General features: G+C 50.2%; 1 protein-coding gene across 1 annotated transcript in view; it reads right to left on the reverse strand.

The window, feature by feature from the left end:
- Nucleotides 1-15,754, reverse strand: part of MSN (moesin) — an 80,199-nt gene that overhangs the window by 15,411 nt on the left and 49,034 nt on the right. Inside the window, exons 2-3 of the mRNA XM_020967208.2 lie at nt 13,961-14,044; nt 533-628 (exon numbers count right to left, since the gene is read on the reverse strand). Of these exons, the coding sequence (XP_020822867.1) occupies nt 533-628; nt 13,961-14,044 (180 nt within the window). The remainder of the gene's footprint in view (nt 1-532; nt 629-13,960; nt 14,045-15,754) is intronic.

Here is a 15,754-nt window from a genome sequence, read left to right on the forward strand (position 1 = left end):
TCCTGGGTCCCTTATCCACCGCACTTAAGAGCAGGCCAGGATTTTCCGGGGTCCCTTATCCATGAGGCCACCTCAGTCGAGAGCAGGCCAGGGTTCAGGGCCTGACGCCCTCTGATCGCCCTGCTCCCCAGCTCTGGAGGCGCTCTGAAGGGCTCAGCTTCAGAGGGAAGAGTCCTCATTCACTCGACCACACGCTAGGCCCAGCGGTTCTCCAAACTAGTTGGCAGTGACTGCTAGGCCCCAGCTGTGAATGTTTACCCAGGGAAAGGAGGGCTGGGCCCTTTGATGGGTACATTCAGGGCCTCCCTCTTCATGCTCAGAGGGGAATGAGAAGGCAAGAAATGTGTCTCCTGGAGCCTCTCTTCAGCCATGCCGGGAAGCCATGACAAGTACAGAACGTCCCAGCTGGGAGGGCCCACAGAACAAGGAAGGTGACAGCTGGAAGGGACCTTAGAAAGCGTCAAATCTGCAAGCTCACAATCACTCTCAGTCCCAGGGGGGACACGAATCCACCTTCAGTCCAAGCACCTACCTTTTTATTGAGTTTCAGCCATGTGGAGAAACCCTTGGTATCTTGGTACTGGAGGCCAAAGAACCAGACTTCTCTCAGGCCAATGGTCTTCACGACCTGGGGGAAGCAGGGAAATACTGTTAACCCCAGTCAAGTCTCTCGTCCCTTCTTTCTCATTCCCAGGATGGGCAATGTTGGGGGAAGGGGGGCATTAAGCCTGTTGCCCCCGGATCTTCGGGGATTCCATAGCACTGGCATTAGAAGGAGATGAGCAGTACACAGTGGAGCACTGGACTTGGACAGTCAGGAGGACCAGGTTCAAATCCCAGTTCTGCATTTATTATACTATGTGGCCTTGGGCAAGTCATGAACTCTCTGGACAAGAGTTTCCTCCGCCTTCCCTCCCTCACACAAGGCCATGCTAAGGAATGCCACAAAGGGAAAACTGGAGAAACGAAGATTCTCTGGCCTTGTGGCTGAGAGCATAGATCATAATGTATATGCTTGCAGATGGGGAAACTGAGGCCCAAGAGAGTTACAGAGCTGAAGTCCAGACCTACAGCTAGCCAGGGATGCCTCGAACGGTTCTTGCCCCATCAGCAACCAGACCATAGAAGCAGAGATCTGACCCCCTCATGAGGCCCAGGTAGGGGAAGTGACTCGCCCTTCACACACAGAAGATCCCGGATCTAGAGGTGGAAGAAACCCCACAGGCCAGCTAATTCTACCCTGTTATTTTAAAGAGGGGGAAACTGAGGCCCAGGGAAGGGAAATGACATGCTTAAGATCAGATAGTGCCAGAGGCAGGATTTGAACTCAGGTCCTGAAAGGCCATGAACAGGCCAAACAGGGCAGAGCTCTGCTGGCCAGGATCTTGGCTCTGGCCACTTATTACCTGACAACAAACAGGTTTTAACGTCCCCTGTGTAAAACGGAGATTCACTTTGCTTTTACTCACAAGGCTGCAGTGCTCCATAAATCTCTGAAAATGCTCCAGAAAGATGAGCTCATGAGGGAGCCCTCTCCCTGCACGGCTCCCTCCCCATGGCCAGCTCCCACTCTGGTCTAGTGGCTGCTCAGAGCTTGGACCTTCCCATGGGCTGGGGAGGGGGGTCAGAGCCAATGGAGCGGCCCCAGCAGGCACGGGCGGGAAAGGAGACAAACAGGCTCTGTTCTCTGGCCCTGGGCATCACCATGGTAATGGGGCCTGCTCTGGGCTACTTAGCCAGCTCTGGCTTCCCCAGTGGTGGCCCCAGGGGAGCTCATAAGCATCATAATGAAGGGACACAAGCACAAAGAATATGGGGGAGCAGGGAAGAAGGCTGCTGGGAGGATGCTAACGACCCTGGGAATCCAACAGTCTGCTCTGGCCAGAGTGGGGGTGGGGTGGCAGCTCTGGGTTTGCACTACAAGTGTGGCATGGGGCCTAGTGGAGAGGGTTCTAGCCTGGGCATTATGGGGACACTCAGTGGCTGTGTGACCCCGAGGAAGTCACTCAACCTTTCTGGGCCTCAGTTTCCTCATGTGCACTAGGAGGGGCCCTGGGAAAACCACTCAACTCCAGTCAAGGGACCCAGGTTGAAGGGTTTAACCCCCGAAACCTGAGGCCCACAAAGGTCAAATCATTTGCCACACAGATCATGAGTGGACAGAGTTGGAATTGAGGCCCACAACTTCTAGCTCCAGATCCAGTCTTCTCCCCGCTATTCCCTCTTAGTTTGGCCCTGTGCGACCCAGCAGAGCAAATCTAATCTCTTCTGTGTGCTCCCTAGAGGGGGAGGGAAGGGAAGGGGATAAGTACACATTTATGTGCCAGGCCCTCGTGCTCAGCACTTTACCAATACGATCTCCTTGGATCCTCACGACAATCTTGGGAGGTAAGTGCTATTATGGTCCCCATTTTACAGATGAGGGTAAACTGAGGCAGGCAGGGGTGAAGTGACTTGACCAGGGTCACACAGCCAGGATGTGAACTCAGGTCTTCCTGACTAGACTCTGTGCTCCGTGTACTGTGGTACCTCCTAGCTGCCTCACTCCACCTAGAGCCCCATGGGGATTATGGGTAGGCTTGCTCCTAATGGCAGTGCCACAGACTTGTCCAGTCTCCCCTCCAAACCAGGAGCTCTTAACCTTTATGGTACTTTGCCCACTCCCCCTTGGCAGGCGGTAAAGTATCTCAACCTCTTTTCAGAACCTTCTTAGAGGCATAAATGAAAATACATAGGATTGCAAAGAAAACTGACTCCATCAAATAAAGATGTAATTTTTTTTTGCATACAGGCCCTCTGAAATCTGGGGGCGTAGGAGGGCGGTCTGTGGGCCCCAGGCTGAACTTAAGTCTCTAAACCTTCTTTTTCTGCTTTAGGTCCCTGTCACCCCTTCCTCCCCCCCCCAAAAAACCCACCCCCTGGACACAGACTGCTACCAAACACCAAGGAACAGTTCAGCAAAACAAACCAATAGAATGGTAATTCCTACTCCCAGACACCTTCAGCAACAGGAAGGAGCGTCAAAGCCTTCTTTTAATCATTAGACCAGGTACAGAAGGACAAGAACCCTGGGGAGGCAGAGGGGACAAAATGGAACTAGGCCTGTCCCCCACCCTTCTTACTGACCTGGGACCCAGGAGTTGGGAGGGATGGGGTCAAACTGCAGCCTGGTCGGTCCTTCGGTCTAGAAGCCAAGAGCTTCCAGGGAATGTTTACACTGGTGACTGATCCCTGCCCCCCCCCCCCCCCCGCTGGGGACCGGAGGGGTGTGTGTGTGTGTATGCTCGTGCGCGCATATATTAAGAGAAGAGTGACCAAAAAATAAATAACTCACCCCAGCTAGTGGGAGGGGGGCCTCCCAAAAAGGAGCAGAATAAATCCAATCATTAGCCCTAATGGGTTCCCAAGGGCTTGGGAGGAAAGCTAGTGCCTGCAAACTAAGGACTAATTTTTATTGGGGGGGGGGCAGAAGAACAGAGTCCCTTGGGTGAAATCAGAGGATCTAGGATCTCAAGCTGCAAGGAATCTCTAAGGCCAGCTAGTCTGACCCTTGCATTTTACAAAGGGGGGAAACCGAGGCAGAAAAAAGTCAAAGAGCTTGCCCAAGTATAAAATCTGGACAATAGCACCTACCTCCCAGGGCTATGGTGAGGACCAAATAAGAGATCTGTCAAGCGCAGTGCCTGGCACACAGTAGGTGCTTAATAAACGCTTGTTTCCTTCCTTCCTTCCTTTCTTTCTTTCCAAAGTCACATACAGGATCCTAGCTCTTGAGCCAGAAAGTACAGAGGCCATCTAAGTGTAACCCCTGCATTTCAGAGGAGAGGGAACTAAGGCACTTGAATGGGGTGATGAGGCTCTGAACATCTCAGGATTTCAAGCCAGGCCTTGACCCCAAGGGCAGCGTCCTATTCACTCTTCCATGCTGCCTCTGGCTGGGCTGCCATGTTGGAGAAAGGCCAGGTTTCTTTGAAAGAAAGCCTAATAATAACAGGTCACACTTCCGTAGAACTTGTCAACTCATTCTGATCCTCCCAATAACCTTGCTAATATTATACACATTTTACAGGTGAAGAAACTGAGTTCATTGCTGTGCCTGGGGCCACACAGTAGTAAGTGTCCGAGGTGGCGTTTGAATTTGGGCCTTTTGGACTACTCCAATGTGCTAGTCAGTGTGCCAAGAAGGCTGTTGGGCCTCACAGGCCTGACTAAGGGCAGATGGGGCAAAGGCAGTTCAGACTGCTGGAAACCACGGCATGGGGGAGGAGGGAATTCTTTCCAGGAACTAGGCCCCAAAAGGGGCAGAAATGGAACGGCCATTGGCGCTGTGGTTTGAGGCCAGTCAGGTACTCTTGGGAATTCATCACTTAAGGAAGGACCAGGGAAAACTTGGGAGGATGAGGGGGCATTCGCTCCAGTGGGGCTTGGGGAGCCATTTCTCAGCCAAGTGTCCAGCTGCCTTGGTATTTGGGGAAAGAGAGACACATGGAGATTCCCCAGGAGAAGCAGAAGAAATAGCAGCCCTTGTCTCCATAGCTTGCCAAGTGTTTTCTTCACAAATTCTAGGCCCAGGACATGAAAAAGAAAAGATGTGGAATCTGGGCCTTAGCCACCATCCCCTCCCTTCCTCCCCCACGACCCTCAGGCTTTGGCGGAAAACAAGCTAGGGACAAATATTGCTCCAAAGAGGGAACAAGGTTAATCTCATTTTCAGCTTTCCTAGAGAGATTAGCTTCTGGGCCCTTGCTATGGCCATCTGGAAAGGGAAGCAGGGTGAAACCCAGTCCTGCTACTCACCCAAGTTATGATTCAGACAAGACTCTTCTCCTCAGTGGAGCAGAGCCAGAGCCTGACACACAGTAGGTGCTCAAGAAATGCTCACAGACTAACTGGGAGCCTGGCACACAGTAGGTGCTCAAGAAATGCTCACAGACCAACTGACCACTGAAGGGGTTGGACCAGACTAGGTTATGCCTCTGAATCCTCCAAGTTGGTTATCTCCTCCTGAAACCAGCTGATAGGTCTAGGCCAGGGGTAGGAAACCTGTGGCTTCGAGGCCATACGTGGCCCTTTAGGACCTCAAGTGCAGCCCTTTGACTGAAATCCAAACTTCACAGAGCAAATCCCCTTAATAAAAGGATTTGTTCTATAAAACGTGGACTCAGTCAAAAGGCCACACCCAGGGACCTAGAAGGCCACATGTGGCCTGGAAGCCATAGGTTTCCCACTCCTGGGCTAGGCTGTCTCTACCCTGTCCCCGGCCATAAGGCCTCTCATTGGAGCCCTGGCTCCTCTCTGGGCCTAGGAATGCCTCTAAGAGCCAACAAAGGGTCTTCCTTCTGTTCCTTGGCTGCTGTTACCTCAAAGGGCAAGGAGGTCCCACTGTTTCGGTTGTACCACACAGAAGTCCACTGGCTTTCTAACAATTCCAGCCATCCAAAAAGGGGCGGCCTACCTCGGGGGTGGGGGGGGATGGCGTGGGGTTGTGATTTCAGAATCCATCTCAGTTGTTAACTCTCATCCACCCCCACATCCAATTAGTTGCCAAGTCTTAATGATTCCACCTACCCAGAATCTCTAGAATACACCCCCTTCTGTCCACTCAAACCACAACCACCCTGGTCTGTGCCCTCATTACCCTCCCACCTCAACCATTTCAAGAGCCTCCCGTTCGGCTTCTCTGCCTCCAGTCTCTCTCCTTTCGAATTCATCTTCCAGTCGGCTACCAAAGAGGTTTTCCTTAAACAGGGGACCCCACATGACCATCTTCCTCAAGAAGCTCTAGTGACCCCCTCTTGCCTCTTGGATAAGCTACCATCTCCTCACTTTGACATTTAAAGTCCTTCACGACCTGGCCTATCTTGTGTCTTTTTTTTTAAGGCAATTGGGGTTAAGTGACTTCCCAGTGTCACGCAGCTAGTAAGTGTCAAGTGTTTGGTCTGAGGCCGGATTTGAACTCAGGTCCTCCTGACTTCAGGGTCAGTGCTCTATCCACTGAGCCACCTAGCTGCTCCAGATCTGGCCTATCTTTCTAGGTTTCCTGCATACCATTCTCCCTCAAACACTCTACACTCCAGCCTAAATGTCCTACTAGCGGGTCCCCATATATGACATTCCATTTCCTGCCTTTGGGGCTTTGAAAAGGCTGTGCCCCCCACCTGGGATGCTCCTTGTTTCTCACTTCTGCCTCACTCAAGTGTCATGACCTGATCCTTCCAGTTGTGAGTGCCCCGCCCCATCATATGATATTGATTTGGGTATAAAATGTATTTACTTACTTATCTGTGAACATGTCACATTCTTCCCCTCAAGCAGACTCTAAACTTGAGGGCAGAGACTTTTCTATTTGTAACCCCCATGCTTGGCCCATAGCAGGCCCTTCATAAATGGGTGTGGATCGATTCCCTCTCTCCTTGAAGGCCTCTGGTGAAGACCAAGATAACCTCTGGTCCAAAAGGATGTAGGGGGGATTCCCGGTCACACATGCACGGTCCATCTGACCGGTTTCTTGGATCTCCATTTTAGAGATATATCTCTGTCTTAGAAATAAGTAAACTGAGATCTTTGGTGGACAAAACAAAGGGGAAGATGTCTTTAATAACTAAACCACCCCCTCATTATACAAAGGAGAAACTCAGGCCCACTGGTGTAACTAGTTGACTCGTTGCATAACTTCATGCAAGCAGTAGAAGCAAAATTTGAACCCAGGTCCCCTGACTCTAAATCTCATATTCCTTCCACTTCTCCACAGTGCTTGCTCACAGAAATAGGCTCTCCGGCCCCATAGCCCCCTGGCTTCACCAGGATGCCCATGAGGTGGCTGGGATATCCGCAGGTCCAAGGCTAATCCCAGCCTCAGGTTCAAACGGGCTCCACGGGGAAGGAATTCTCTTCCCAAGTAGCATCTGGGATCAAAGCAATGAAGATAGAATCCTGGCTCTGCCACAGATGTCCTGCGTGACTTTGGGCCTCGATTTCCTCATCTATAAAACACTTGGGGGAGTGTGCAGAGTGGGGGAGCAGGGTAGATCAGATGACCATGGAGGTCCTTTCCAGCTATGAGGATCCTAGGGTCGTCAGTGGCCTGACCCTGCCTGTCCCACTGGACAAGGGCATTTCTATAAGCTCTCCCAGACAAACTTGTCTGTACGTATGTGGTAGAGGCCTTAGAGAGGATGAGAACACTTGTCACCTCAGTTAGGGGAAGGAGCCAGATTAGATAGTCTAGGGTCAGGTGGATGAGACACCAGATAACCACCATATAAGCTAGGCCGTGTTCTGATTGGTCCATTGGACAACGTCAGGCTCACTCTCAGCTAACGAGTGCTCCAGAGCGTAGGCCAGGGGGTCCCTGATTTATTTTCAGGTTTGGTTGGTTGGTTTTGGAGGGGAGAGGTTCTAGGATAGAAAACCCAATTCTCTTTTGGGGCCCTGAATGCTTCAGGGTCAGTGGGAACAGTTTCAAAGTCAATGATCAATGACCAGGGCTAAGGTAGTTTTCTTTGATTTGCAGTATTAGGTGGATAGAGTGCCAGACCTGGTGTTAGGAAAACTCCTCTTCCTGAGTTCAAATGTGGCCTCAGACACTGCCTAGCTGTGTGACCCTGGGCGAGTCATCTCACCCTGTTTACCTTAGTTTCCTCATCTGTAAAATAAGCTGCAGAAAGAAATGGCAAACCACTCCAGTATCTTTGCCAAGAAAACCCCAAATGGGGTCACAGAGAGTCAGACATGACTGAAACGTCTCAACGACAACAATTTTCAGGAGTAACCTTGCCCCTTACGCTGAAGCATATAACTTCTAAGTTTGTGTATTCTCTTCTCCCACATAAACATACCCTCAAAAAGCACGCTTGTGGCTGGGAGAATGCTGAGCCTGGGGCAGAGGGAGGTGGGGAGAGGAGAGAACACAGGCCAGAGCAGGCTGTCTAGAGAAGCCTAGACTTTAGACTTGGAAGGGACCTTAGATCATTGCCACAAATCCCCTCATTTTACTGAGGAGTCAGCCCAGCTGTGATGACATCAGCAGAAAGGAAGATGGTAATTAGGGATGGGGCATGGCATCTCTCTGAACCCAGAGGGCCAAACATGCTCTGGGGAAGGCCAAGAAAGAAGGCCCAAGGCCTCGCATTGTTTGCTGAACTGTCTGGATAATTTTTAAGGCCCCCTGCAGCCCTAAATCCTACTAAGGTCTAGTCCAATCCCCTCATTTTAGAGAGCAGGAAAGTGACGTACCCAGGGTCACAGGTCTCCCAAGTACTAGTGCTAGGATTCTAAGCCAGGTCTTTAGTCCTTCCAAAAAGGAAGCAGCCCAGAGCAATGCTCTGAGGAGCCCCAAACAAGGGCCTGAGGGCCACAAGGCCCAAGGCCCAAGGACTAGAGTGAAGCCCTTATCTGAAATTGACAAGAGCTAAGCCAAGGCTACCAGGAGAACAATGGATTCAGCAAAGTAGGATGCAAATGGGAGGTTGACAGCATTTCCCGGAGCTCTTGGCTCACAGCCCCCACACCCAGGCCAGGGCAGACAGGCCCCCCCCTGAACTGGATCTTCTGTCCCCACCATAGAGCCCCGGCCCAGACTTGAGGTTCAGGGGGGGCTCTCTGGGTGGTACTCAATGTCTGCTGCCAGAAGGAAGATGATTTCCAACTAGAAAAAGGAGGCTTAGATCAAAGGCCTTGATTTATGTTGTTAAGACTCAAGTCTCCTTCTCTCCCGCAGCTCCAGAGCATCTCCTTGGTTACCGGGACTAGCCCCCCCCCCACCTCCATGGCCTTCCCCTTTACTATGGTAATCCTCACAATTCCTGATCCACAGTGAGGCTGGGGGCAGGCTCCCACTGCAGGCCCAGATAAGGGGCCTTAGCTGAGCTTATGGAGATTGGGAGGGGTGGAGGCCTTAAAAGCTATGGTGAGGGGTGGACCATGCCAACTGGCCCTCCCGATGTAAGAGCTGTCCCATTAGGGGGGTGGTGGGGGGAGGTAGAGGGCTGTAGGCACAGGCCTAAGTGATTCATGCAAGGAAGCTTCTGTCTCCTCTCCAGCTAGGGCACTCCTAAGGCCAACAGCATGAAGGCCTTTGTCCCCTAGGCCCGTGGCCTGCCTGTGACAGTAGCATGGCCGTGCCCCCAAACTATGGCCTGGCTTGGCCTCCCCCTGCTGCTGTTATTTAAACTGCCAGTGCCAAGCAGAGCCCTTCCTCTGTTCTCTGTTTCCTGTTCTGGTCATTGTCCAGACAGTTGCTGGGATCCAGGAAGGACCCACTGCCTGTCAACACCTCGACACTGCAGCTGGCTGGGCAGCCCTCTCCATCCCAGGCCCCAAGCCCGCCAAGGGCCTGACAGATGGAAGATGTCTTATTTCCCACTTCATCATATGAGCACAAGATTTAGAGCTGGAATGGGCCTTTGAGCTCTGCTCCAATCCCCTCATTTTACAGATTAAGGAAACTGAGGCCAGGGAGAGGAAGCAACTGGCCGGGGTCCCATGGGGTTACACATATAACAGGGCCTTCCCCTATTCCCATAGGCTCTCTGTTCTTCTCGATAAATAAGGAAGTAAGACCAAATGAACTAAGGCCCCTTCTGGTTCAAAATCCCATGAACCCATAGGTAGCGAAGCCGGGACTCTAACTTGGGACTGTTTCCACTCCACCACACACTGCCTGTAGGTGAATGCAATGATCTCCCAGGGCCACGGGGGGAGGAAGTGCTTTGTAAAGCCTGAAGCCCAGAGAGAAGGCCACCATTAGACCCAAAAGGGCTGTCCACAGTGGTAGGAGGGGCATCGCCAGGCCAGCCTCCAGTCACAGTTTATAAAATGCTCCCAGACACACAGGGAGAGATGCCAATTGGGACTGGGAGGGGGAGAGGGAGATGGGATGCCAGGAAGTCGAATGTCAGACTGACTTGGAAGGGGACACAGAACAAATTCATTTTTTGTTTCTTATCTGTTTATTCTTTCAGTGCTTTTAAATAAGATTAATTTATTCGTTTTTGCCGATTAAAAATAATTTTTAATTATTCATTTAAAACACCTTCATATTTGTTACACACCCTCTTAGAAAGAGCAATACAGCAGCATAGTGGGTCTTGGAATCAGCAAGAGTTGGGTTTAAATCCCACCTCATAGACATACTAGCTGCATGGTCCTGGGTCCTTCACTTCCCCTTCCTGGGTCTCAGTTTCCTCACCTGTAAAATGAAGGCTTTGGATTCAGTGAGGTGCCTGCCAGGTCTATACCACAGCTGGACTTGGAGTCTGAAAGACCCAGGAAACGGGTGTTTGTCTCCTAACTCTGGCTGTCTCTGGAGTGGTACCATCACCCTGAACAAAGGCGCCCTGTGAGAGCACCAGGCCCCAGCAGAGGCAGTTCCTGAGCTTGCTGGGCTCCATTTGGAAGGATGAATGGAGAGCTGAGGCTAACATCTGGGCCGTCTGGGGAGCTGAGCTCTGGGCACAGTCGCTAACCTCTGGGCTTTCCGCTAAGCCACACCCTTTTCAGAAACAAAGCCCACATGGGACTCCAAGGCCCCAGTAGCATCATAGTAGAGGGAGGGAGGAGAGAGGAAGAACAGGGGAGACTCCAAGTTAAGACCCTTCATTGTTTCTAGACTAGTTCTACCCTGGGCCCCCGTCCACATCTTTCTCCTTCTCCCAAGCACCCCCCCCATCAGTGTCTGATGGACAAAGCACCCACTGTTGCAGGCAAGGGATTGTCATCCCTTGGACAAGGGCTAGCCTCCAGCCCCCGCACCCACTCGGGATCCTAGCTGAGAAGAGGCCAACACCTCCCCTTCGCCTGCCCATTGGAATGCAGTCTGGGGCTGCGAGCCCCCTCAAGCTGGCCACCATAGGCCTGCTGCTTCCACCGGGCCCAAGCACAGGCCCAGAAAAGCCTCCTGTCAAGGGAGCTTGCCCAGTCCTATGCCTGGGCCCCTACTGCCAGGCTCACTGTGGACTGGGAAGACTCACCTGGGTCAGCCATTTTCCTTGTCCCCTACCAGAGAAGAACAGGTCCCTGAGTAGCGAAGGTTACAAAGGCGGCTAGGAGACCTCCAAGACACAGCTCTGCTTTTTAAGAGGTAGTAGAAAGATTTAAACAACCTCAAAGTCAGAGGGCTTGGATTCAAAACTCAGCTCTGCCGATTGCCCCCAGGGGGCAATTCTGAACAAGGAACTCTCTTCTCTGGACCTCAGTTTCCTCCTCAGTAAAACTTGCGTGCTGAAACAGGTTATCTCTAAGGTCTTTTCTGGCTCTAAATCCTAAAATACTCTGATCTTCTGGGCCTGAATTAGGGATAGTCCAAATTAGAAAGGGGGGGGGGGACGACAGGGATAGAAAACATAAGCTCCCAAAGGACTGAAAAGTTATACTTATTTTTTAAAAAGGATAAATGAAAAATAGATAATAAATTAGAAAAATAAATAAAAAGTTATGATACTTTATGCTTTCAGTTTAAATGGAAAAGTAGTTTGGGTTAGTAGCTAAAAGCCTCAGTCAATGAGAGAGACCCGAGTTCAAATCCTGCTATCCTGGCTATGTGACCCTGGCCAAGTCACTTGATTTCTCCGTGGCCCAGAAAGCTCGTTAGCAGGTACAGATCTACTTTGGTAGTACTCCCTAGGTGGGCATTCCTTCTACCAATGAAACTGCATGTCTGCCCCCAATAAATTAAAAAAGTAAATCATTATTAAACAAGTTTAAGTGGCTGTGGCAATGTTGAGTATAAGGTTTATTAGTAAATTAATATTATTTCATTAAAAAAATGAAAACCGAGTCTCCTCTACTAAACTTTGAATAGAAAACAAGTGTTGCCAGTGTGGGTGCCCTGAGGAAGGGTGCCCGGGATACCTTCATCTTCAGTAGGGACCAGGAGCAGCCGCCCCACACTCCCAACAGCTGGGGATCGTTAGAAACATTCTCCCGATACTGGGCCAAAATTGACCTCTCTGATTTCCAGTCTTTGGCCCCACGCAAACAGACCCAGAGAGCTCCCTCTTCCCGGGAGGGCTCTTCAAAGGCACCTTTGCACATTTCCCCTCCAGGCTCCCCTTCTATAGGGCAGACATCACCAGTTCCTTCAGCCAGTCTTCACATGGTGTCTCCCCCCACTCCCTGCCTGTTCTCCATTTATTCATATCCTTTTTCCATTATGGCATCCAGAACACAACCCTCCCCTAGCTGACTAATGATTGCCTCCTTACTTCTGGAGGCTATTTCTCTCAATACGGAATGAACTCTCAGGACTGCCATGTTCTACCACTGACTCCTACTGAGCTTGCAGGCCACTGTAATCCCCTGATCTTTTTCAGACAATCTGTTGCAGGCCTCCTCCCCTACCCCATCCTGTTCCAGTTGATTTCTTGAACCCAAGTGTAAGATTTTCCATTAACCCCTAGTGAGTTTCACCTTATCAGATTTGGCTAATGCTTTTCTGTGGGCCATCTGTTCCAAGTTTACATCATCTGTGACCCTGAGGAGGATGCTGTCTGGGTCTTTCCCCAGTGTTCAGCCCCACAGAACAGAACCAAGTTCCCTCAGGCACTTTGCTGGCGACCTTCTTCCAAGCTGCTGCTGGACTGTTAATGAGCACGCTGAGTCAGGTCATTAGACCAGTTCCAAAGCCATTGAAAGTGAACTCTTTGCTAGCCCCATCTCTCTTGATTTTTCCCATAAGAAATGCATGAGAGATTTTATGAAAAGCTTCCCTAAAATTAAGGTGATCTTTATCTCTATAGCAGTCCCTCGATTTTCTGTTCCAGGGAATGAGATCAGTTGGGTATGGCCAGACTTGTCAAAGGGTTTAAGCAGCCTTCCTGCTTCCAGGGGCTCACCCAAATGGCCCAAGGTTACAGAATAGAATCTGTAACTGTAAGCTGGAAGGGACCTCAAGAATATTATCTAATCTCCTCTCTGAAGAGGGGTCATTTTATTATTGTCCAACCATTTTTAGTCATGTCTGACTCTCCATGACCCATCTGGTTTGCCATTTCCTTCTCCAGCTCATTTTACAGAGAAGGAAACTGAGGCAGACAGAGGTTAAGTGACTTGCCCAGAGTCACACAGCTAATAAGTGTCAGAGGTCAGACTGGATTTCAGGAAGATGAGTCTTCCTGACTCTAGGCCTGGCACTCTATCCACTGCGGCACCACCTAGCTGCCCCTAAACCAAGGACTAAAGAGAAGTGACTTACCAAAGGTCATATCTGCAGTTAGTAGCACAGTGGATCTTCACATCTCTGTCATGCGATCCTAGCTCTAGCACTGGAAGGGAACTCAAGGGCCAGATAGTCTAATCCCTTCACATTTTACAGAAAGGGAAACTGAGGGCCAGGGAGGCAAAATGACTTGACTAAGCCAGGCTGGCTCTTTGTAATCACTGCTTCCTTTTCTAGACATTCACTAATAACCCATTCTAGAATTCTGCCAGGCCTCCAAGTTTTGCTAAATTTTGTTTTTGTTTGTTATAAGGAAGGCTGCCATGAGTTAAGGTGGATTGGCCATGGTTATTGGGAAGTGATTGGGTATTGGGGGGGGGAAGAATCAATAAAACATTTTAAAGAATGTACAAGAATATACAGAATAAACCCACAAGCAAATCAAGTGCTCAGATCCCATTTTCTTGGGGAGAATGGACCCCAAGTTTGCAGGAAGGGATCGAACTTCACAAATCCCCCCATTTTGCCCAGCTCTGCTACATACATTTCAAATTGCCCTCTCTGAGAGTAGAATGAGAGGGGCTGGACAAGAAGATTTCTCAGACCCTCTCTGGCTCTCTATCCTCAGGGCCCAGGCTCTGGCTAATTGCAGGCAAGGTGGCAGTGGGGAACATGGAACCAGAGAGGAAAGAGCATTATTGGCTCATATGCAACCCAACCCAGATGGCCCAAAGCTACACCATCCCAGTGTCTGCTCAAGGGGAACGGCCAGAACCCTTGGAAGGACAGGGACAAACAGCTCACCTGGTCGAAGAGTTGCTTCCCAGTGGTGTTGGGTTGGATGGCAAACTCCAACTCGGCATCCATGGTGGTCACCCGAACGCTGATCTGCAAAAAGACACACGCACAGAGTGGGTGGTTAGTCTGGCTCCGGTAAAGGGTCTGTCTTTGTATGACGTGGGCAGAATGCAGAGCCTCAAGGACAACATGCACAATGACATTAATTATGTAAATGAAGAAGCCATTAAACGGCAACAAAACTTCTCTGCCTTGGCTCCCCACTCGAGTCCTCTGGGGCCCAACAGAGCAAGTGCAATCCCTCTTCTACATCAGGAACCTTTGAATACCCCACCCTCAAGGTGCCTCTCCTCCAGACAGACCAACCCAAACTCCCTTAACTAATCAATCCTCGTTAAAAACGAAATGCAGACTTTTCCCATCCCAACTGCTCTCTGCTGGACACTCTCCGGCTTATCCATGTCTTTCTCCCCAAAAAAGGGGCTGCAAGAAGTCCTGAACAGAACCAAGTCACCTAGATGCCATGTCTCTTCTGCCATCTCCCAAGATCCCGTCAGTCCTCAGGGCTGCCATGTCACATTGTGACTCCACCCTCCTCCCCAGATCTCATGGTGTCTAGCCGTGCCGCCATCATCTTGTACTTGGCCACCCCAGAAAAATCACAAACCACAAAGACAACTGGAATTCTCCAAGCAAAGGCTAGATGACTGAATCAGGTACACATCACGGAGGAGATTCAGGTATGGGTTTGACCAGCCAAGCACTCAAGTCTGTTCCGACTCTGAAGATTCTGAGACCTATGCCCAAAGCCCAGCCCTGCTACTCACTCTAGGGACAAACTGCTTCCTCTCTCTAGATCTCAGTATCCCATTTATAAAACGAAGGGGGTGGATTCTCGTCTCTAATTCCTATGTCTGGCAGCTGGAAAAATCCTGATCTAAATGTTGATCAGGAATCTCTTAAGATACTATTTCCCTCCCTATATTGATCAAATTATTATAGTTTTAGAGATGGAAAGTCACTGAGTCCAAACCCCTTAGTTTTACAGATGAAGACACTAGGTCCAGAAAAGTTAAATGACCTGCCCAGGGCCACACAACTAGCATCTGAGGCAGGATTCAAAGTCGAGTCCTCCTGATTCCACTGAATGAGAGCTGATTACACACCCAGGGAGCATCTATCAGGGAATTTATGGGGGGACAGAGGGGGAAATTCTATTACACAGATTTTGGGGGGCCTATCTTGAGCTTCTACCAATTGGGTTTCCCATCCTCCCTCTCCAAGCTGTCTTCCCCTAGACTGGGGTTCTGAGCCTTTTTTGTGTGTCATGGCCCCCTTGGGCAGTCTGGTGACCTCGACAGATCCCTTCTTGGAATCAGGTTTCTAAATAATTGAAGGAAATGCTAAGTTTCGCTTCAGGGTAAGTGAAAATAAAGACACTATTTCTCTTTCTACCTAAGTTTACAAAGTCCCTGAAATCTAACCATAGGCTCCTTAGGAGTCCATGGGCCCCAGGGTAGGAATTCCTACCCTAGAAACTTCCCCACCTCTGAAACAAGCTCTGGGTGGCTTAATTTAACAGCACAACCCACCTTGACTATACCTTGTAAAACAAACACTCCTAGAAGAAGGGAGAAGGGGTAATACTCACAGCTGAACTTTGACCCCTAAGGCCCAGGGCTGGGAGTAACCCCACTGCTGCCCCAGTAGGATAAGACACAAATTGGTGGGGCTGACTTAAGAGTTTTGAAAGGGTAGCCTGCCTGGTCTGGAGTTCATCTCTTCATTAGAAGTGAAGAC

Source organism: Phascolarctos cinereus, unplaced genomic scaffold, assembly GCF_003287225.1.
Source record: "Phascolarctos cinereus isolate Bilbo 61053 unplaced genomic scaffold, phaCin_HiC Scaffold_8;HRSCAF=390, whole genome shotgun sequence".
Lineage (NCBI taxonomy): Eukaryota > Metazoa > Chordata > Mammalia > Diprotodontia > Phascolarctidae > Phascolarctos > Phascolarctos cinereus.